The sequence below is a fragment of the Patiria miniata genome, unplaced genomic scaffold (genome assembly GCF_015706575.1).
Source record: "Patiria miniata isolate m_02_andy unplaced genomic scaffold, ASM1570657v1 HiC_scaffold_18, whole genome shotgun sequence".
Classification (NCBI taxonomy): Eukaryota; Metazoa; Echinodermata; class Asteroidea; order Valvatida; family Asterinidae; genus Patiria; species Patiria miniata.
In genome coordinates, this window is record NW_024037056.1 from 4,072,956 (window position 1) to 4,096,285 (window position 23,330).

General features: G+C 41.6%; 2 protein-coding genes across 7 annotated transcripts in view; one reads left to right on the forward strand and one right to left on the reverse strand.

Moving 5' to 3' along the window:
* The first annotated feature begins 255 nt into the window (after window positions 1-255).
* On the forward strand, window positions 256-5,803 carry LOC119724293. The gene is made up of 10 exons (XM_038195276.1): window positions 256-545; window positions 1,119-2,222; window positions 2,472-2,596; window positions 2,837-2,962; window positions 3,262-3,403; window positions 3,556-3,725; window positions 3,816-4,029; window positions 4,352-4,453; window positions 4,724-4,951; window positions 5,250-5,803. The coding sequence occupies exons 2-10, from the start codon at window positions 1,127-1,129 to the stop codon at window positions 5,594-5,596; spliced, it is 2,550 nt and encodes an 849-aa protein (XP_038051204.1). The 5' UTR covers window positions 256-545; window positions 1,119-1,126; the 3' UTR covers window positions 5,597-5,803.
* Window positions 5,804-6,908: 1,105 nt separating this feature from the next.
* The window catches only part of LOC119724294 (disks large homolog 2-like), a 67,932-nt gene continuing 51,510 nt past the window's right edge, over window positions 6,909-23,330 (reverse strand). For all 6 annotated transcript variants that reach the window (XM_038195278.1, XM_038195277.1, XM_038195279.1 and 3 more), the window contains 19 exons: window positions 21,279-21,362; window positions 20,789-20,833; window positions 20,494-20,618; window positions 20,159-20,261; window positions 19,608-19,814; window positions 18,971-19,151; window positions 18,389-18,638; window positions 18,105-18,261; window positions 17,565-17,667; window positions 16,331-16,448; window positions 16,004-16,180; window positions 15,809-15,881; window positions 14,994-15,084; window positions 14,467-14,505; window positions 12,501-12,548; window positions 12,205-12,306; window positions 11,396-11,568; window positions 10,747-10,948; window positions 6,909-10,592 (listed from right to left, as the gene is read on the reverse strand). In XM_038195278.1, coding sequence (XP_038051206.1) covers window positions 10,486-10,592; window positions 10,747-10,948; window positions 11,396-11,568; window positions 12,205-12,306; window positions 12,501-12,548; window positions 14,467-14,505; window positions 14,994-15,084; window positions 15,809-15,881; window positions 16,004-16,180; window positions 16,331-16,448; window positions 17,565-17,667; window positions 18,105-18,261; window positions 18,389-18,638; window positions 18,971-19,151; window positions 19,608-19,814; window positions 20,159-20,261; window positions 20,494-20,618; window positions 20,789-20,833; window positions 21,279-21,362 — 2,385 coding nt within the window. In that variant the 3' untranslated portion in view covers window positions 6,909-10,485. The remainder of the gene's footprint in view (window positions 10,593-10,746; window positions 10,949-11,395; window positions 11,569-12,204; window positions 12,307-12,500; window positions 12,549-14,466; window positions 14,506-14,993; window positions 15,085-15,808; window positions 15,882-16,003; window positions 16,181-16,330; window positions 16,449-17,564; window positions 17,668-18,104; window positions 18,262-18,388; window positions 18,639-18,970; window positions 19,152-19,607; window positions 19,815-20,158; window positions 20,262-20,493; window positions 20,619-20,788; window positions 20,834-21,278; window positions 21,363-23,330) is intronic.

Genomic DNA, 23,330 nt, shown 5'->3' on the forward strand with positions numbered 1-23,330 from the left:
CATCAATCATCATGAATTATGAATAAGCAAGGTAGTTATGTACACGAGGCGTGCAACAGGGGAAAATCAATTGAAACTGACGTTATGCTGCATAATGGCCTTGAACTTCCCCTAGCAATGAGGCGGTTGCTAGGATACGGAGAGACGCTTCTCTATAGACCTATTCATCCAGTACAGCGCCACATGGCAACGGCTAAAATAAACCCTTGGCTGTTGGTGTATACTGTATAGGAGCCAACTCCTATACATGTACATGTTTTGTCGCGGGGGAAAATATAATGATGTCGTGCACAATAACAATATTCACACATAACTGGTAGGCCTATAGGTCTACTTTAACCTGTTGATGATGGACAAATAATGCGGCCATTTTCCGCGTGGAAATTATTGGGTTCTGACGTCGTTCACTAAGGCGTGGAATATTTCCAAAGAGTGACTTGCTTTGACTTTGTCTTTGGATAACTAAACAGTGCTGGTTTTGGATTATTTTTTGCTGATGGTTCTACCATTAAAAAGGGTTTTGTCGACACGACTGCGTTTATGAGGTAAGCATGGGCGTCGACCGGTGGCGGACTGGGAAAATATCCCCCCCCCCCCCTGTTGGGGATATTATTTCGTTTCTCCCCCCCCCCCCACCCCCCTACACACACTTATTTCTTCTCCGAATAACATTGTAGCCCACATTAGATTCTATAGCTCAGGATAGATGATTCAAATACTCCAAACTGGAAAATTATGTTTAAATTATGAATTATTTTGTTACAAGAATTGGTTAAAGTGGTCAGAAAATTGCCTCAGATCGCACCACGGAGCATCTAGAATCCAAAATTTTTCTGGCCTTTAAACGGTCCCCGAACCCCACCTCGTTAGGGTTTCGCGCTTTGCGCTTGCAGTTCTGATCAAGGAATGTGCATCCCATCTTTTGAGAAGCGATTGACACCAAGTCACAGTGTGGGGATGGTGTATGGTATGAGTAAGATGTTAGATGAGGTTGATTTTAGTGATGACAAAAACTCTAATAATGACGATGAAAATGTGTACATTGCGCGCGGCAGATCGTTTTGATTGAGGCACACATCGATTATATTTCTCCTTTTATTGTTATCCCATGTTTATAGCCAAAAAAATGGGTAGCGGTTCAAGCAACGCGCGTAGCAAAAGCCCACCGCCAGTACCGCGTGCCATCGGCCAACCGGCCATCCGCCAACCCCAAATAACTGCCACACGCTCACCGGCAACTGGCCAAAGTGTCACCGGCAAACCGGCCAATGGCAAAACTTCTACCGGCCAACCCAAAACCGGCAAAACTGCCACAGGCCAAATCGCCAAGGGCCAAACTGCCCCCGACTCTGTACCACCAGCTCAACCCTCTCAGTCCGCCAGCCCGAGCATTAGGGACGTACCGGCCAATGCTACCGGCCAACTAAACAAGGACAGCGGGGGATCTGAGCCTGCCACACACGGCGAGACTTCAAGCGACAAACCCGCTCAGCAGCTACCACCGAATGAGACATTAGATGAGCCAACCGACAAACCACAAGCCACTCCCGCTGTCGACGCCACACCACCTGAGAAAGACAACTCAGAGATCGTATCCAAATGTATCAAGTTCATGGAAGTGGCGACCAGGACTGGTGGTCAAACCATCCAGTGCAGCCCAGGCGACTCGGCGGCGTTTGCACAGAACACCGAGCCCAGAGAAGCCCTCCGCTCCGAGTTTCTGAAATCGTTAGAGCAGCTACGCCAGACAGACACCCACACCGACGACACTTCGATGGAAAGCCTTCTTACCGTCTGTAACATGAGTAACATAACAGACCCCGAGACTGCCGACGAGCTGGTGGAAAAGGGATACCCAGCCCTGTTCGTGAAGATCTGGAAAGGGGTCTATCACGACGATATATACACTTCAAAAGCACTGTTGAGACAGTACATCGTCTACAATCTTCTGAAGCAAGCCACTATCAGTTTCACCCACGTCAGTCGCAAGCTGTGCGCGGCTATGGGCAGCGCCGAGTACGGCATTGTTCCCCTCATCGCCAAGGAATTCCAACATCCCTTGATGGAGTTGAGTGCCTTGAATAACATGAAGTCGCAGGCCCTTTGGGACTCGTCGAGAGAAACACTGAAGAAGGCAGTCAACGTCTTAGCTAACATCATCCGGGGAGACATCGACAGCAAGCCAGTCTTTCGGGAAGCCGACGTCATGCCTCATCTTAAAGGTAAAGTAAAAAAAAAAGTTATTTGGATAAAGTTATGAAACGAACACTAGCCATCTGTTCAATTCCCCGTCGCAAAAAGAGGACACGTGTTAATAATAATAAAACCAAACCTGAATCGTACAGAATTTTCTCAGCTCTTCCCGAATCATTTTCCAAAGACCATTTTAACGTAGAACTCAGCACATTAATGCTGAATTGTTTCATCAAAATATAACAGCTAAAATGTTTGGCTTTTTTTCATCTTGGCAGCCCTACTCGAATGTCGCTTCATGATCATGCGTGCTAAATCGCTCTTCTGTCTTGTGTATCTTCTCAACGAGGACGAAAATGAGGCTCTCAACACTACAAGTAGCAACATTGAGTTCGTTATCAAGGTGATTACAGACGCAACCAGTGGCGGCGATAGGGGGGCCATGGGGGCATCCCCCAAGTTGTTTCCTTGCCCTCCCCCCCCCCCCCCACACACACACACACACACACTTTATCTACAAATAGATTAAATATGTTTATTTTCGTCGCTGTTAAGATTCACTGCAAAACCAAATTTGCGGTGTAAATTTTAAGGTAGATGACATTTTCTTGTAACCATTGTTTTGGTGGTTTTTTTTCTTCAGATTCTTGGCAAGTGTCTTGATGAAAAGAGTCACTACTCCAGACATTACACCTTTTCGGCCGAGGTTGTTGTGGGCGGAATCGTTTACCTAGCAGACAACGACGCCAATAAGGTCAAGCTGGTTAAGGTACGTTTCATCAACCGAGACAAAATGATGGTATAGATCTCGGCTCTGCCTACCACGAACTATTTTCTGTGTTCGCTGAATTATGTCATACTTATCTGGCATAACAAATTCTGCTCTCGGCCTGCAAGTTTAAATGTCTTGCTCTTTCCCGAGATTCGTATTTTCGGTATTAGTGCCATGAAAATATTGCGCACCACAATTTGGTCTTTACCATTGTGTTTACCTTAAGATTTATCGAAAGGAATCCTAGGCCTACTACGTGTTCCGAAACAATATGATATTTTTGTTTGTGCCAACAGAAAGGCGTCACCGATTTGCTGATCAAAATGTTGAAGACGGACAGCGTGGCTGAGAAGCGCACCGCCGCACAGGCAGTGTGGAAGCTAGCATTCCACGAAGATAACAAGAAACTGTTCAAGGAAAACACCGTCTTAATTACAGGCATGTGTTTTTTTCCCATCACTGTCATAATTTTGAAGAAATCTTTTTAAAAGGAGATTAAAAAAAAATGTCCTAGGCACATTGTTTGAATTGATTAACTGAATCTTCTGTTGCAGTTTCTTAAAATAAAAATTCATTCTTTTCTTGTACAGTCTTGAAGGAACTTCACAAGAACGAGTCAGATCCGAAGCTTCTCAAAGCCTGTAAGACTGTCTTGTGGATGCTAGACGTGATCGTAGAGAACGCTGAGTCGAAAAGCGGCGGTGGAAACCGGCCTACGACTGCTAGGAGCAAGGCTAGGACAACTGAGAACTCGGACAAGGTAAGCGTTACTTTTAGGATAAATAATATATTTTCAACACATGCCCGACGACTAGCCGAAATAATAAAGGTTCTTTGGTTCCCTATACAGACGTCCGTTGGCGCTCCCGACAAGGCTGAAAAGAACGACCACGACAACGACAAAGATATGGCGTCTTCAGACGGCGATGACCTCGATGACCTTGATGACGACATGCCCCACGTGATGATCAGCTACCAATGGGGTGTCCAGCAGCAAATGATCAGAATCAAAGAGCTCTTGAAGGCGGCTGGGTACAACGTGTGGATGGACGTGGACAATATGGGTAGGTAGCATGTGTCATTAATGTCTCTGATGACGACGATGATGTCACGTGTCTGTCATGTCACGTGTCTGTCATGACAGTGATGGCGTCCTATGACCAGGAGGAGGCTGTAGGCTGTGTGGCAGTGGTGTCATTGGTGTGATTGGTGACAGTTGTGACAGGAGTGGCAACGGTGACAATGATGGCATTGTGACACTGGTGACACTGGTGACAACGGTTATAATGGTGACGATGACATATTGACAATGTAGACGACGTTTACAATGATAGCGACGAGATCAGTGCAAATGTCAATGATTTGTCGTTACTGTACTTGTCGCAGGTGGCTCTACCCTCGAGTCTATGGCCGCCGCCGTGGAACAATCTGCCGTCGTGCTTGTGTGCTTTACCGAGAAATACAAACGGAGCGCCAGTTGTCGAACAGGTACGATAGTCACCGAAATGTATTTTGGACAATGTTGCCCTCGTAATATTGACCTCTTAATATTTCATTGTTGTGTTGTACCTTAAATATATTACCCCCCCCCACCCCCTCCCCCCCCCCCAAAAAAAAACCCCTTCATATTTCCCCTACTGGCCTGAAAACTAGCCGCAAATATAGACGGGCGTGATTTACTTTTGAGATATTCCCTTCATCTCAAAATACATGAAATAGAGGAATACTATTGGCCGTTGATATTTACCAAATATACAGAGGCCGAGTACACCTACAAGCTACAGAAGCCCATCATCCCGCTCCGTCTGCAGTCAGACTACGACCCTGACGGCTGGCTGGGCATCATGATCGGCGCCAAGCTGTACGTGGACATGAGTCGACCGGACAACTTGGAGGAAGACTTCAGCAAGTTAAAGCAGCAGCTTGGCGAGAGAGGCAGGGTGGCAAAGGAAGGCTTGAACAACACACTCAAGTCCACTTTACAAGGTGCGTGACTTGACTTTTGAAGACCACTGTGTCGTACTTTGTGTCGTTTGTTTTGGCGCAGGATTTGGAGGATGTTTATTGTCACTGCAAAAAGTGAGAAATATCTTGAAACTTTAATTGGCCGTTGCATCTGCTTCTAATTCACATCAGCTTTGAGAAGCATCATCCTGCTCAACGCCTGGTCAATCATCTTAGGTCAACATGATATGTTTCTCACAATGACAACATGTTGTTTTTGAGTTAATAAAAGAACACTGTGACGGATTTAATGCGTTTAAGTTATTTATTTGTTTTACAGACCCTCTGAATACGAGCGGAGATCAGAAAGGTTTAGCAACAGCCCAACGCGGTGCGCCTACTCGCCGGAACACTAACGCCAAAAACCCCGTCAACCAAGATCGCCACATCGACGCCAAGACGGTCTTAACGTGGACCAACGACCAGGTCAACGCCTGGCTGACCAAGCACGGACTAGCGGGGCTCAAGAACCGTTTCGACGGGTACAGCGGACAGCGTCTGCTCGGTCTCAAGACGATCTCCGCGGAGGCTCCGGACTTCTTCTACTCGGAGCTTAGGAAAGACTTGGGATTTAAAAGTCTGTTGGAGATTGTGTCATTCAAGCAAGCTCTGGATGAGATTATCTGAAAAGGGGTGGGAAACAGCTAGGCCTAGGGGTAAGAAATAAAGCAGCTGGTTCATCGCGAACTGCGAAATAAATCTTGTACTTTAAAGAAAAATGTTTTATAGTTATTAATACAAAACGCAAATACAGGGCGAGTAGATAAAATGAAACCAAAAATGGTGCCCGCCTATGGTTTAAAGAAGTTATGCATTTAGTGCTTTCGAAATCTAGGATATGAAAGCCCAATTAAAAAGGTTTCTTTTAATAGTGAAAGAATCATTCAAATATTCCTGACTCTTACAGACAGCGACTCCGCTCATCATCTGATCAGACCCGGCTTTCTGTCCCTAGAAGTAGGAAGAAGGCTGGAGATAGCTCTTTCGTTGTGGCCGCCCCTCGCATGTGGAATGAGCTTCCTTCTCGTCTGAGAGAGGCGGTCTCGCTGCCTGTATTCAAACGTCTCCTGAAGACACATCTGTTCCAAGTCCATTCGTAATCGTATTGTGTCTGTTTTTCTTTCCTGTTATTTTTTGTTGTGGATGAGTGTTAAGCGCTTTGTTCTTTGTAAAGCGCTATATAAATACTTTGTATTATTATTATTATTATTAAATCGCTCAATGTACTTTTCCAGTTATGGAATTGTGAACACAAACGCTGTTTTTAACCTTGTCCACGGATCACTTAAGGCACGTGATATTTGGGTAAAGATAAAACAATGTCGTTTCCTGAAAATGATATCAGAATAATCCCATACGTCTCAGGGGAAGTCAAGTAGAAGGCAGAGCAAGACTTTCAAGAAACTATTTGTAGCAATATTTCTTCTTATTCATGTTCTCATTAATTGTTATATTTTCCATTAACTGATGTATATGCCAGCACCAATGATCTAAAACCAAACCAAATATCTGAAATATTTAATTCCACAGAAAGCAGTAACGGGTATAGTCTGTTAAAAAATTATATAATTTCAAACTAATAAGATGTTAAGTTGTTGTCATTAAGATGACAATTATGCGGAACTCGAATAATTTGTAAATAATGTACCAATTGTAGCGATTTGTAAATATAGAATGAAATATTAGGAAGATATCACAGCTTTATTGGTTTAAAAATCATGAATTTATTAGTTGGTTTCCTTGTCTTAGGGACAGGACATTTCTTGGGGTCGGAATCGGAGAAAAATGAAAATGAAGGAACATGTTAAGGTTATATGTATTTGTCAGGTTTGTAGACAAAAACATTCTAGTCTTAGTTTTGCACCACGTAGGACGTCAAATCTTCACACACACCTTGCATTCACAAACTCCTAACAAAATCCACACGTTACTCCTCCGATTTCTGAAATAAGCCCAATATCTTTTTAATTATAATTCTCATACAATAGGAAAATAATAACTAATTCCAATAACTGTGCAAGTCTACTGTCATGGTTAATATGATACACCGCCCTATAGTCTGATTAATGTGCTTAAAAAACACCTGTAGGTCTTCTTTTTTTTTTAATTAACCGATATTCAAAGTGGCATGCATTTTATATGTAAAGCAGGTTTTTTTTAAGTACGCGTAATCTACAAGCTTGCTTTTAAAAAAAAATATGAAATTAAAGTGTTCATATTAACAATCAGTTTTCTCATGGCTTTTAAAACCTTGAGGCTGGCGAATTAGGGTCCGCATTCAGTGATTATATTTATGTGGATGGCACATTTGTTTTCAATGTGTAAATTTCAAATGTTTATGGAAATACAGGAACTAATAAAAATGCCATATTAGTGGGCACGCACTGAAGGTGACATTTTTAAAATCTAAATGTTTAAGAAATATTGTCAACCTCGCATCCAGAAAAGGGAAGCTCTAGAGTCTTTGGTATTTTTACCTTGTCCTTATCTCAGTTGAAAACGTCAACCTCGTTCCCGTATTGTGCCCCCGTCCAATCAAACATGATTACAAAATCCACCTGCATCCAAATCTTTCATTAAAAATTGTTTAGATAGCTCTTTCGACAATGAGTTTTTTTACCTATGAAACGAACAATTTAGGTTGATTCGATATTTTTTTTTACCACACGAATAAAAGGGACCTTATTATTCCAACTACGACTCTGACAGCATTACATGCAGATGCATAGCTTCTGTACTTCAATTTCAGAGTGTAGTTGAAGCAGCGAAATTTGGCAACCAAACATACAGACACGAACTACACGAATCGCAGAATTAGGCTTGTGCACGCCATGTCAAACCGATTATTTTCCTCTAATAAACAAAACGAAAACAGAAGTAACAAAAATAGGCCCACAAGGACCACATTATCCAAACAGAAAAACAAAAACAAACATTAAGTAATCTTCCAAGGCTTGCTCATGAAAAAAAATCCAGTACCAAATAAGGGAAAAAACTGAAAGAGAAGCAAATCATTTAACCAAAGCTTAAAAATGTCACCCAATAAGTATTAACTCAAAATGTTCCAGTCTTAAACAACCTCACTCATTATTCAATATTACTTTCCTTGTTTGCTATTCAAGCACCTCAATAACTTTCAAGTCTTGTCAACTATAATTAACGAGAAATGACTATGTGGCATTTAGAGCCCAACCTGTTTAATGTGGCCATCTCCAAGCAGCCCTGATATATGCTGTACAAAATGCATGCTGCATCAACTTGTGTATTGTGACCACAATCAGAAGTTATGAACGATATTTCCTTATATAGGGCTCAAAATCATAATCTACCCAACTTCAACATCCTCAAATCTTAAAAATGAATGCAAACTTAACAGGGTAACTTGATATAAGTTTTTTCTAAAAGAACAAACATAGAAAGCATATATTCACCAAAAAGGAAAGGAAAAAAAATTCCAATTAAAATTGGAAAAAAATCAAGTTGAGTGATAATGGCAAAACAGAAATGAAAAACCAAATATAACAACTGCTCTAAATGTATGTGTGTCAATTTTTAAATAACAAAATTGTTGGGAAAAAAAAAAAATAAAATTTTTAAAGACTTGCAATTATGTTTTCAAACTAAAATCTGATGTAATAATATCCAAACTGCGAAAGCATGATTCAAAATACAACAAAATGTAACACTACTGTAACCTTAGTTAGGGGGAAGTGATCATAATTATAATTCATTGAATTGACCGACAGAATAAAAGTTCTATAATGCAAGAGGTTCTAATGTTTCTAACTTTAATACAAAATACCATGGCAACAATCTAGTGAGTAAACAGACGAAATCAACTAAAACAATTGTGACACAAAGCCAGTGTAAGCAAAGTGGGTTTGTTGAATGTTTGAGAATATTCAAGGCTTATTTGGCCATTTCTTTTTTTTTTTACAGATGCGGGCTGTAACTTCAGAGGACATTCACTGAAATTAAATGTACATTTTCAGTGACATCCATTCAATTCCAATTGAACAGATTTAGTAAAAAGTAGCAAAAATAATACAGTTGATGAGTTCTGTTTACATCGTACTCAGAAAGTCACTGTAACGAACACCGTGACCAAAGACTGTTATGTATACAAAGCATGTAACACTTCACTGACGGATCTGTACAATTTTTGTCCTGGTTCCTTCATCAATTCCGGGGCGTTCTGCTATACCAACAAAATTTAATAGGATAGCGCCCTCTATTGGTTGGCAGGTGGACAGTTTGAAGCGGCATTTTTCACTGTGTTGCGGAGTTGTCTGATCTAGCTGCAAAAACAATAATATGGCTCCTCGAACACTTCGAATAAAACTATTTGCAAAGTGCAATGGAAGCAGCTTCCTACTCCAAAAAACCCATTGTATTTATGCATCCAAGCACGACTGAAATGCAACTACTGCAGGTGGTCGTGCCAAATTTCTCTGTCAGTTTCCACGTCAAAAACAGCAACGTCATCAAATACTGCCCTCACAGTTGTACTTCCGAGGCAAAAAAAAACCGAACAAGGCCAAACAGAAATCGTCCTGAGAATAGACCAAGATTCCTGCTGTATATTACAAGCTTGAAAAAAACAAAAAGCTCCAATTATATTCTACGAAGAAGCTAAATGTAACAAATAAAGAAATCCAAACTGCACGCTGCATTTTTCCGTTACATCCAAAAAAATTGACGTAAAATGACAGCGTTTTATTATTTTTCGATAGGCCTCTTTACTGTGCTAAATTTACACTTTGTACACATCAGAGAAATTTATAGTCTTTGAGATAAAAGGGTGGAAAGGTTGGAGTAGGCTTTGCAAGGGTGGGGGATAATCTACTAACCCACTACGCCCAGAATACGCCCACTGGTACCCAAACAAACAACAATCTTTCAGTGCACCAAACCCGTTTAATCCCACAGCTTCAGCAACGGGATGGAACACGTTAAAACACACTGACTCACATCGCCTGTATAACAACATTTACTCAAACAAGTGCGAATCTGTCCTCATTTCAAAATCCAACCTAGAGTTAAGGTTTCTCCAGAAAACTTGGGTACAACTGGGTACAAGTGGGTTCCACAGGGGATAAGGTATAGAATGAAACGGGCGCTACTGGGCTCTAAATCACACCTGTGCTTTGAGTGTCCATACAAAAATTCATGAGTGACACTGCACATATTACCGAATCCTGTGTACCACCACCTTACACCCATGTTACCTTTACTTGAATGGGTGCCTATGGGTGTCCTCACTGCTTTCTCTATGAGTGTAACGGGTGCTACAAGGCTAGGCCTACAAGGATCAAAACTGGGACTGCTTGGAATTCAAAAACCAGCCCTGTGCCTTCTACACACTTTATACAAATCTTTTTTTATTATTATGCTATTTTACATCAAGCAGGATCTGCCCAATCTGGGTTCCTCCAAAACAGGCTGCATCGGGCTCAACTGGGTACCTTACAGGTTGTGACATGGACTGAAGTGGGTGCTACTGGGTGGTGCAGGGATCACAATTTATCCTTGGCAGGTACCCAGATTGTCGAGCCTGACTGATCGTGGATCACCTCTTTGCATTTGTAGTAAATCTCGTCCAACGTGTCGCCTGAAATAATGGCTATAAGGACAAAAAAAGAATTGTTTAGTTCTTCAATTTAATTTTAAGGCATCATCAATGAAGAAATTTGATAAGAAATATTAGGGCAAAGGGCTTCAACAGAACCATCCCCCAATGATACAAAAAAAATATCAGCACGGAATCTTGGACACACCTGTAAAGAATTCGCCAAACTCTATCTCCAACTTGATGGCTCTCTCGTACGTCTTCTCGGCCTGTTCCCGAGACATCCGCCGATTCATCTCCATGACCGACTCCACCGACTTGGGACGAATGAAGATGGCGATGGGATGGAGGTTGGCCACCTGCAATCGCCTGATGGCATTGCCGCTCACGTCGAGGATACAGTGCTTACCCTGGGAAGGAGGTTGACGATTATACATAAATTCATAACCTGGGAAGCATACAAGACTACAATACAGGTACTAACACACGTTAACGACACTAATATGCTTTGCTGTAAAACTGCTAAGGTGCGACTTTCTGCAATTCAATTTTTTTTTTTTTTTAAGTTTGATAGTTTGAACAAAGAAATGAACTGGAGTGAGGATTGAACCTGCAACCTCCGGATTGCCGTTCCAGTGCTCTACCAACTGAGCTATCCAGCCCTATGTTGGCAGTTCCCCATTTTATCACAACTTTTGTTCAAGGGACACTAGTCAGAAGCCATACACCCATATGCCATGTAGCCAGGGATCACACCCAAAGTCATGATGCTAGCAACATTAGCAATGCTGCGAACCTTGGAAATAGTTAAATGCAAAGTTACATTTTTAGGGAAGATTTTTGACTGCAGTTCGTACCTTGTCAGCTACCTCTCTGACCGAGGCGACGCTGGTGCCGTACAGGTTCTCGTTATACTGGCCAGCCTCTATGAATAAATGATCCTGAATGTCCTTCTCCATTTGCTCGCGAGACTCGACAAAATGGTAGTCTCGCTTGTCCACCTCGTGGGGCCTTCGCGGCCTCGTCGTGTCTGGGGGCAAAAGGGCAGAGCAACAATGACAAGAAATTGACTTGTTGGCCTGGTAGGCTGGTATGTGGTGAAGTGTCATGGCCTAGCGGTTAAGAGCACCGGACTCATGCTCTGGTGTTTCAGAGGCAACAGTGACGTGGATTCCAGCCTGCCGGGTGGAAACTTGTGCCCTTGAGCAAGGCACTGAACCATTATTGCTTCATGCTTCGGATGGGACGTAAAGCCGTAGGTCTCGTGTGTTGTGTAATCCAATGCATGTAAAAGAACCCAGTGACACTTATCGCTAAGAGAAGGGGTTTGCCCCGGTGTTTCTGGCCTCCTGTATAAACTCCCACGCGGAGCATTTAGGAGAAGAACCAACCCAGAACCAAGAACCTAATCATCTAACAGGTGAATTTGGTTATCAAGAAACAGCAGAATCACGGGCAGGAAAGGCAAGTTTGAAACTTGTCAAATATATTTTGCAACACTCCTCTCTTTTTGTCCCGTATTTGCTCACATTTGTCTTTGCCTTCTCCACTTTCTAGGATAAACAAAGTTTATCCCATGTTTCCCTTTTTTTTTTAAACAAGTAACGATACAAAGCCTCAGTTTTGCAAAATCTAACAACTTTTAAAGGCAAGTTGAGAGACTTACGGGGTACGCAGCTTCCAAATTTCTCAGGCATCTCTGAGATCAAGTCGTCGTTGACGCGATCCTTGCCAGAACCGAGAATGATAACCGGCCGGGTGTATTTGACTGAAAAACAAAAAAGAATGGTGGAAAGAAATTAGCTGAATCCTGCGACAGATTATGCTTGAGTTCTCAATCACATCTAATTTTTGAAAGACAGGCATATTTCTTCAATCTTCACATCTTCATCCCAAGAACATGATGGTAATTTAACAGTGAATTGTTTAAGGATTCCTGTCAAATATCTAAGAAACAACTACCTTCTTGCTGAACCACGCCCTCATAGGAGAGAATCATCTCGTCATTTCCTGACAAAAAAAAAGAATTATTGTTTGAACAAAAAATACACAAGGTTAAAGTTACGTCTATTTCAAGCTGTTTTGGGTTTTGTGAATACGGACACCGTTCAAGAAATTGACAGCTCCATAACCTTAAGTCGAGACAGAATCCTGGAGGTCTGACACCAAGACCCAAGATGTAATGAAAAGACAGAGAATTTGTGTCCCAGACTGGCACCAATCTGAAGCTTTATCATCTGCACAACTGACAAAACATTTTGACAGGCATTGTCAAAACGGTACGTATTTTTTTAGTATGGTAATTCACCGGTGTTTTTACAGGATATTTGAGCTATCTCTGCACCATTATTTTAGTTTAATTGGACAAAGATTAGTTATTTGTTAGTAAATGCTGATTAAAGGCAGGTTCATACTTCTAGCGAAAGCAAGCACGAAGGGAAATTCATGTCGTTGTTGCTGTCACGAATTTCGCTTCGCTTTAGCTTTCGCGTGAAGTATGACCCGACCTTAATACTGGTTCAATTTGCAGACAGTGTTTCTACGGCCTTTCTGCCAGCTAGAAACAAACAAGTTAATGTAACAATATACAGCATAATTTAGTGTTATTTGCATCATAGCCAAGCCCACTGGCAACAGAGTGCTTATTTCAATTTATTCATGTTGCAAAAGTCACATGACAACAGATCACAGCGGATATAGTGAGTGAATCGAAAGCTAAAAGCAGTTGTGGGGTATGGGGTGGGGTTGGGTGGGGGTATGGGGTTAGGTTGGGTGGGGTGGGGTGGGGTAGGGTCGGTTGGGGGCGGAAAAGACTTTTATTTTTAATAAGCAGCACACAAACAGTTCCTAGCCACCATTCTTTGGGCTGTTACTGTACACCACAGTTAGGATTGTGCAAAATGGCGAGGAAAAAAGAGAGCTCTTTTTTTTTTTAAAATGAAACTTTTTTAAAATATAAATTTGACTACAGCAAAGTCTGGAAGCAAATTTAGACTGGTGACATATTGGCACAATAGTGCAATGGCAATGCATTGCGCTCAGGGAACTGACCAAGATGGCCGCAGCAAAAATGAAGATTGGAAGTGGAAGTGGAAAGCAAGCTCCTGGGTGGGAGGAGTCTTAATATAATTGGGGGGGGGGGGGTCCAGGAACGAGAATGAAAGAGTGACGAGTGGGGAAAATGGTTGGTAAATGTGAAAGATATGTTTAATGAGTAAAATAAAACAGTGATCAGGTTATGTTTGATTTTTTTTAACTACAAATTCATGAGTATGGACTGCATGCAGTCTGCTTGGGACATCAGAGGGAGGAAATTGTTACAATCTTGAAAATCTTCATCATTCCATGTCACAAATAAAATGAAGTGAAATTGTTGAAATATAAGGGGAATGAATAAGCCAGATGTTTAAAAAAAAAAGCCACAATTATCTCACAAAGTTTCAAGTTAATTGGGGGCTGAAATTTAGATGGATTAAGGATAATTTTTCATTTGGGGGAAAATGACATTTCATATTCTTTTTCTATCCTTACATGTGAAATATGAAAACCAAAAACACAAGGATGTTTCATAAGCTGTAATGGTCCATTTTATGTAGCATTTTAGCATGAGAGACTCATTTTGGTCTTGAAGCATGCAAACAGCACAACATGTAAACAAAAACAAAAAAGTAAACAACTGTTTACTTCAGGAAATTTGCATAAGCATGGGATTATTAACACCAAAACCACAATTATGAATCTTGTTAATGTTAAAAATGTAGAAATACGAAGCAAATATTGGAACAAAGCACGACACTGAGGAATTCCACAAAATGGAATGATTAGGTCAAAGGTTTAAGGTTAAATGCAGTGAAGGTCACAGTGCAGTGAAGGGGCCGTGGGTTGAAAGGTCAAAGTGTTAAACGTCAAGGTCGAGGGCGTAACTTACTGTAACTACTTTCGCTATCGCTGGCGTTTGAGGTGATGTCTGTGGGCGTAAAGAGGAGGCAAAATTTCCACGACGGAAAATACCAAAGGAAAAGGAAAACAAATAAGAAACTTTTCAACAGAGTAACAGAAAAAACACAGAGATACCAGGAGTCGATTTAAGAAAACTTGCACAAAATAAAAACACTACTTTTCAAGCTTTCCATCTGATGGTTTTGGTTACAGCATTTTTTTGTTATTGGATCGATGTCTTTAACTTAAACGGTTTCAAAGAGTAAAATAAAGGCAGATTTGATTAAACTTTCATGAATTTACACAGCATCAACACCACACAACACAATCTGCAGAGACGTTGTGTATGAACTCAAAAACACACGTTTATTACAAAGAGACAAACATGAGATTTCACACGCTAAACAAACAAACAAAACACACAAGTCAATACATGGACCGACAGAAAGACAGACAGACAGTCACAGCAACAGAAGACAGACAAACAGTTTGGACAATCCTCGCAAGCAGACTCACGTTCGGCGTCGCTCGTGTCCAAGTCGCTCTCCCGTCCCTTTTTAAACTTCCGGGAGAAGAACCCCTTCTTACGTTTCTCGTTCATGGAACCCTGGAAACAACCCCAAAGACGAGCAAAGTTGACAAAATGTAAGTAAGAACACGGTGGACTAGTAAACATCCTCATCTATATTTGGCAAGTGGGGGGCGGAGATAATGAGTACCATAATTTCTCTTCAATAAGCCTCGCTCAGAAACAGCCTCTAGTTTGGCAGTCAGTGTGTCTGTGAGACACGTCAGTTTCTGGTCTCTAGTGGTTATCATCACAGCAAAGGCACTGATTACTATGGTTACAGAAAAAAAATGAGAGTTGGAAGGTGGAATTGGACACAAGATGGCCGTGGCATTATCAGTAGAGGGTTCAAGGGTCGTCAAGACCTCAAAGCTCTTCGGTATATGTTTGTATTTGCTTAAAGGCACCCCTTAAAATACCCTTTTCTTTTGTTCTCTATGAACGTTTATAGGTAAAAACACCATAACCGAAAACCTAACAAATTCCAGATTTTCAAAAAGGATTCTTACAAACCCGGAAATCAGGAAAATCCTGAGAAAAAGAATCCTGAAATCAAGAAAAAATCCTGACATATTTCATGCCTGTCCTACATAGTCTCATAAGTTAGGGTTACTACAAAGATCTTAACGCGTTAACAAGATGTCACAATGGAAGGAAAAATAGTCTGGTTTCTTTTTGCACAAAAAAAATTAATTCAGTACTGTTATTGGATATAGGGAACATGACTAAAATGGTGGCAGCATGATGAAGGCCTATTCCTCACCTTGCTTTCCAGACTTCCTCCCCTTCCAGAAAACTTGACGCTTTTCAGCCTCGCTCGTTCTCTCTTCTCCACCCTGAGGAACAAATAAAAACCTGCATTATCAAAAATTTTCAAATTAAACCACTTGATTTAAATATGCAAGTCCAATCTTTTTCTATCCACAAATAGAAATTAGTCCCAGGTCTAGTTCCTGACCTCCTCTTGCTTGGTATGACACCCATTTCGCCTTCCTCTCCCGTGGGTAGCACCTGTTTGGCTTGCCACCACTCGTCATCACTGGCGTTGGTCACGTGCAGGATGTCGCCGTAGTTGAAACTCAACCCTTGGCTCGGCAGACCGCTGTCTTTTGTCTTGTCGTAGTCAAAGAGCGCTCTAGGGAAGGAGACAAAAGAATATGGAACCAATGTCATTTAAAACGAACAGAAGCAGCTAGCTGAATTTAGCATGAAACTAGAGTGTCGGTTTTGAATGGGTGTTAAGCTACTTATAATCTGGTCGACGTTTTGTGTGAGTGGTTATTACCTGACATAGAGCGATCTCTTTGCCGATGTACGTAGGCTTCCCGTCGTCGTACTACTCACTGAGCTGTTCATCATTTCTTCTCGCAGCGATTGGATCTTGGCTTCAAAGCGGTTATACTCTGCCAACAAACAAACCACCAAAATATAATTATGAATTTTGCTACGTACATAACAATTACTCGAGTGGGAGTTGAACCCTAAATCTGCTGATAACTGGAGCAGAAATGTTACTGAATCTTGATTGGGATATACATTTATTTGGGGGGGGGGGGTTTGAGATAATGATTATCATCTTTTGTCTTCAATAAGCCTCGCTCAGAAACAGCCTCTAGTTTGGCAGTCAGTGTGTCTAGGACACATCAGTTCTGGTCTTAAGTGGTTATCATCACGGCAAAGGCACAGAATAAAAATGGGAGTCGGAAGGTGGAGTTGGACACAAAATGGCTGTGGCATCATCAAGGAGATGTAGTCTAGTCATCACAAGTCAATCACAAGTCAATCACGAGTCATCACAAGTCATCACAAGTCCATCACAAGTCAATCACGAGTCATCACAAGTCAATCACAAGTCAATCACAAGTCATCACAAGTCATCACAAGTCCATCACAAGTCAATCACAAGTCAATCACAAGTCAATCACGAGTCATCACAAGTCAATCACAAGTCAATCACAAGTCAATCACGAGTCATCACAAGTCATCACAAGTCAATCACAAGTCCATCACAAGTCCATCACAAGTCAATCACAAGTCAATCACAAGTCATCACAAGTCTATCACAAGTCAATCACAAGTCATCCAGTCCCAAGTCAAGTCACTTGCTTACAAAATAAACTTAGTCAACAGCATTTCTCTGCGAATGTTCACCCCCGCTACTTGTGTCTTGACTTAAGATGGGCTTCTGGTTGCACTTGTAATTGACTTCTCTATGGGTATAAGTGTAGTTTAAGACATCTCCTTTTCTTTCCTAGGTCTGTTCAAAAATGACTTTTGCAAATGACTGTCAATTCCAATATTGTATCTAAGCAAACTATTGACGCGAGTCCAAACACATTAAAGTGACTCTTCCTGCTGGTATCAATCCAAACTATTTAGGGAAGACCCGAAACATAAAACTGTCTTTTTGTTCTATTACATGGATCAGGGTCCTAAATACACTTTAACCTATCTAAGGAATCTGTCAACAGATTCAAATACTTTAGGGTTAAGGATTTTGATTTGTAGGCTCCTCGTACCCTCTGGTTTGTACTGAGCTTCAATCAGAACGGTCTGTCCCGTGCCTTTGAGGGCCAAGGCAGCGTCTTCATGGGTCGCGCCCCGTAAATCCTTCTTGTTGACCTGTCGAAAGAAAAAAAAAAATCAGTGCCAGTAGTCTAAACAAGCAAACATTTTTCTGACCAATAATTTAGGATTCTCCCAACACTGTATGTGGTGGTTTGTTAAGACTGGTTCCTGTCTCTCCATTATCACCCTGCCTAATAATTATGTAGAGGCAGGAACCAGGAATTCTCAGGTGACCAAACTTAGTTAAGCAGCAACAAATCTTGAACAAAAAAAGTATAGATTTTCAGCATTTTTTTCTCAAAAAGCATATTGTCTAAAGAGCTATAATTTCTACTTTTAGTTTGTTAACATGAAATTGGGTGAAAAATGTTTTCTCCAAGTGATCGTACTTGGCCTTGAATCATAAGCAACTGTACTACATTGTATTACATTGTATTACATTGTATTACATTGTATTACATTGTGTTTATTCAAAAATACATCCAGCGTACCGATAATATCTGGTCTCCTCTTTTGAGTTCCCCGCTGAGGTCAGCCACACCTCCGGCCAAGATGAAGGAGATAAAGATGCCTTCTCCGTCTTCACCACCGACGATGTTGAAACCCAAACCTGTTGCTCCTTTATTCAGGACCACAGTCCTTGCTTCCCTGAGGAGAAAAACGAACAGAGAAGGACACTAAGTCAGAATATAGCGATTGTAAACATAATTGTTTCAGAGATTAGAAGTATTAGCAAAGAGGTTTTAAATCATTTGGACTGAGGACCCGTACTAACCTGGGGAAATCGTCGTCATTCTGGACGTACGGTTTTACCCCGTTGCCCTCATAGTTAGCGGTAGGCGAGGGCGGCACGTGCATCTTCTTCATGGAGCCATACGCGGTGTCTTGGGGCGGCTGGTGGTAGGTTAACGGAGGATTCATCATGTTTGACATCTCCTGGTGGGGCGGAGTCGGAGGTCGCTGGAGGGCGGGCTCCGATTGTAAACTCACGCCGGCAACGCTGGACACTATGGCTTCGGGATACGCTGTGTCATGGGGTCAACCAGAGGTCAATCAAGGTCAGTTTGGGGTCAAATAGACTTGCTGACATTTTTCTCAGGGCTCATTTTCTTTGAGAAGTTAACGGTATATATACAACATTGCTTTTGTTGTAATTTTCCAAAATGGATGGATTTTGGGGTTAGCATTTTATAGCAAAGATTGTTACACTGACCTGTTTTGTGTTCATAGATGCTGGAAAATTAAGAAAAAAAATACTGTTCTTGTAGTCTGGTTCCCTGACTCTACTTCAGACAAACCAGGCAATTTATAGACGTAGGGGAATTGTCAGTGAAAATCAAACAAAATGCTGTCTTACGTGGAGGCGGGGAAGAAGGTTGCATGGTGGACACGTCTGGTTGCGAGGTTATACTGGCCGGAGGAGACGGGTAGCTGATGACAGCACCTTTGATGACAGTCAGTAAGACCACTTCGCTGGTCGCCTTCAAGACAGCGACCGCATTCTCGTGGGTTACCTCTTCAAGTTTATCGTTGCCAACCTGAGGAGAAAAAACAACCCAAAGTGACGATGAAAATCAACAGGAAATTCAACGGTTAAGAGTGGAATCTGGGTTCGTCAGGAGGACACGATCTTGTTAGAGTGTTGAGGTTTCATGGTCTGTTGAGTTGATTCAAGATCTTGTGGGTTAATTCTGCTGGCTGTGGGTTCGAATCCAGCTAAGGGGATTATGGTCTTTTGTGTGTTTTGGGGCAAGAAACTGTTTTTTTTTTTCCAAGGGCAAAACACTTTGTCACTAATTGCTCCTCCCCATCAAAGAGCAAAAAAGGTTTTTGTGCCAAAGTGGTTGCATCGAGCTGTTTATTTCCCTGGTAGCTGAGATTGTCTGAGGAAGCTTGATAGGCCTGATGAACAGGGGTAATAATTTGATATTGATAGAAGCACTGAACACTTTTTTTGTTCTTTAAGCATTAAATAGCTGTCTCTCCAAACTCACCGCGATGATTTTGTCACCAATCTGGAGGTTGCCATCCATCTGGGCCGCGCCCCCATCGATGATCTTGGTGACGAAGATACCGTTGTCCCCGGCAACATGTTGGTTGCCACACCCTCCAGCGATGCTGAAGCCCAGCCCTTTGGTACCCTTGACCAGTTTGATGCGGATGACATCACCGGTACGTCGCTGCCGCCTCCGCCTAACGACCTGTCGGGAATGAGAATTGTGTTCAAATATACAGAATTGACCTGCACTGACCTTATATGACCTTTGGCCTACAATGACCTGAAATGACCTTTGGCCTTAAGTGACCAGGTATGACCTTTGGCCTTAAGTGACCAGATATGACCTTTGAACTTAAGTGACCTGATATGACCTTAGACTTGCATTTACCAGGTGCGACCTTTGACCTGCACTGACCTGATCCAGTCTTTGAAATGTAGTGAACCGATGAAACATTTGACTTACCTTAAATTACCTTTTAACTGCCCCTTTTTAAACTGACCCTTGACCTGATACGAACTTTGACCTCAAGTGAGGCTACAACTCACCAGGTTGACAATGCTTCCGGTCTTCTTGAGGGCATCAACGGCATTTTGGTGAGGAACGTTGTGGATCTCTGTTTCGTTCACTCTGATAATGACATCATTCAATCTAGACAAAAAAGATTATGTGATAAATAAACAAACTTTTAAAAATAGGAAAAATTTAAATTTCACCCAAACGTGATAACATAATTCCTCACTTGCGGCATTAAATATATTAATCACCCTATTTGGACATTACAATTACTACAACTCCCCCCCACTGGTAGACACACATTTATAGTCAGATCAAATATAAGTTCAATCCTCAGCTGAAAATTCAACAGCTCAAATGTCCATACCTGAGTCTTCCACCAACCGCCGCTGCACCCCCTGGGATAAGCTTGGTGATGAAGATGCTGGGATCATCGGGGACGTGTGGGTTGTCGACACCCCCTGCGATGCTGAAGCCCAGCCCAGCTCCACCCTGAGAAGTCAGAATGGACAAATCTATCAAAACTGGAGAATATTTCATCCTCGTCTTCCCTTCGTGGGATTCTTCAGGCTTGCAAGATAGTGACAAAGCCTCTTTTGAGGAACCCTTGGTTGACCAAACCATGAGCAGACAATGTTCATGAATCTTAAGATGAGACTTACCCGATTTAATATAATGTCTTCATACTCCCACTCCTCTATATTGTTCTGAAAACAAGGAGGAAGAAAAAGTCACGCACATTACAGAGGTTATTTTATACAGTGCTCCAGCAGGGAATGTGGCCTAGTGGTTAGGGTTCGTGACTCATGATCAGAGGGTAAGGGGTTCAAATTCAGCCGTTGGCCATAATTGTGTCCTTGGGCAAGGCACTTCACTCCAATTTGTCTCTCTCCACCCAGGCATTAGCTGGGGAGTAACCTGCGATGGACTAGCATCCCATCCAGGGGGAGTAGAAATATTCTCAGTCGTTTCATGCTACTGAAACCGGAGATAAATGCCGGCCTGATGGGCCACATTGGCTAATGACAGACTGCCTTGCTTACCATTGTTCAATTCTCACATTACTTTTCTTATTTTTGTCTGTGTCTTTACTTCAAACAACATATTGTCCTTTCTATAAAAAAAATCCTGCTTTTTTTTTTTTTTAATTACCATTGGAAGGCTGTCGCTTGGTGAAATATCGTTTGGAGACTGTTTCAGATGATCAGCATTGACAAACACTGGGGAGGGACTAGGCTGGAGAAAGGAAAAAAGAAAAGAAAATATTTGATGTGATTGTTGACAATTAGACTTTTTGGTTGATGCTGGGTGAGCTGTCAAGTGGGACTGCTCAGGTGTTTCATGTCTTTATCGTTGAGCAGTTCTGATGCCTTTGTCCGTAAGCTACAGATGGCAGTCCGGCTAACATTCGAGATACATTTGCAATCAATGTCTAAAGTCCCACTTTGGCCCAAAAATCAAAAAGTTGAAATCAAACAGCGAAATGTCCCCCCACTGTGAAGGCCACATGCATGACAAAAACTTCTAATGAATAGCCATTCTCTCGATTGACGAGAATTGTGTGCACTCTGTGACCAGCTCTACGAGGGTTGCCTTGTCTACTCATTGCAATATTCTTTGACCTTTGACAGATGTTTTCACGATTTCTGATTCATATCCCATATCGTGGCAAGATCATATCAATTTAAGATGTCAACCTGTATGATGATAGCATCCGAATAATGTGACTTCATCATTCGCTGATGCAGCTTTTCCTAAATTGTCCACGAATAAAAATAAAATTGCGCCGATCCGAATTTTATTCCAATCCCATTATTCTTCATTATTCAATCTGACAGCAGGTCGCTGGAGATAAGCCGGCAATCCAATTTGATCAAGTCCTGCTATTTTGATCTCTGTCATCCATTTCGTGGTGTCGGAGAACATCTACGAGGCATTCTGCCAAAACGAGACAGGAACGGGCAGAGGTCGAAATGAGGGTTTGTGGGTATCGGGAAAGGGTATAAAATTTAAAGTTCACACTCACCGACATGTCAACAAAAAATTTTAAATACTGAGAAAAAGGCCTTTAAAATTTCCAGTTTTGTATTCGTGAAAATGAAAGATGCCAATTGTTTTTCCTTAAAACACTTTAAGTCCACAATTTTTATACTATTTCTTTAAAATATGTGTAGTACACGTATTGATCAACGATTACAAATACATGTACTATTAAATCTGAAAATCAACAAAAATCGCCCCCATTCGTGGTTTTTTTTTTCCCTTTTTTTGTTGTTGCATTTTTGCATTTTTTTTTGCATTTTGCATTTTTGCATTTTTCTTGGCATTTTGTCCACTACGGCATGTGCCCAGTTCCGTCTTATTTTTCCAGAACGCCTCACAATTAATGTGGTAGAGGCTGAAATCCAAAGCATTAATGCTTCGACGATCTTGCATCAATCGTGTGACGGTCGGCACAGGTTCATTTCAGTGCCTGCCTTTCAACAGCAACGCATAGTCTCCCCCCCCTTCCTCTTTCCACTTCCCCCTCGAACTCATGTAACCATCAGTGCCCCGAGTGTTCCCTTGCCACATTTTATTAACAGCGAACCTGATATATCAATTAACAGTTTTCCATCTCGCGTGACAGGAACGGCTGCCATTCGGGCCCCGTGGAGTCAGTCGGTCGGCGGTTGTTGATTGGAGTTGGGGGTGGTCTTGTTAAGATCAAATGTGCGCACTTATAGTAAAACAAAACTGAAAAACTAGGATGTAGGCCTAATCAGTGTATGTGTACCAGGGCAGTACGGTGAACAAACAAGACCTGGGGAATCTAGGCCACCCGCAAAAATTGACTTTCCGACGTGAGAACATGATTAAAAAAGTAGAAAATGAGGTTTTCAATTTCTTGAGCTGACATGTTTTGTCCTAAATGGTTAGTGAATTTTTGATTTTTGAAAAATACTTCTTTTTGTGGGGGTTTGAAACTGTTAAACCTACCGGTACATTTGTACATTATGGGGAAACTGCTTTTGTAAAAGAAAAATGCTTCTTTTTCAAACGTCAATTTTATGAATCATCACTTACGTTCTCCATACATGAATTTAATCAATATTGCAGATATGCATACGGTACATGTACAAACAATGTAAAAAAGTAAACAATTAAACAAACAGATTTACATGTACATTTTGTACATGTGTATAATTTTGTATTTACGCAATA

What these genes read in the sequence shown, in the direction of transcription:
- LOC119724293 (XM_038195276.1), top strand. Translation starts at nt 1,127, where the DNA reads ATGGGTAGCGGTTCAAGCAACGCGCGTAGCAAAAGCCCACCGCCAGTA. An exon ending in ATAAGGTCAAGCTGGTTAAG is followed by an intron (nt 2,963 to 3,261) that starts GTACGTTTCATC and finishes TTGTGCCAACAG; the next exon opens with AAAGGCGTCACCGATTTGCT. An exon ending in AAACACCGTCTTAATTACAG is followed by an intron (nt 3,404 to 3,555) that starts GCATGTGTTTTT and finishes TTTCTTGTACAG; the next exon opens with TCTTGAAGGAACTTCACAAG.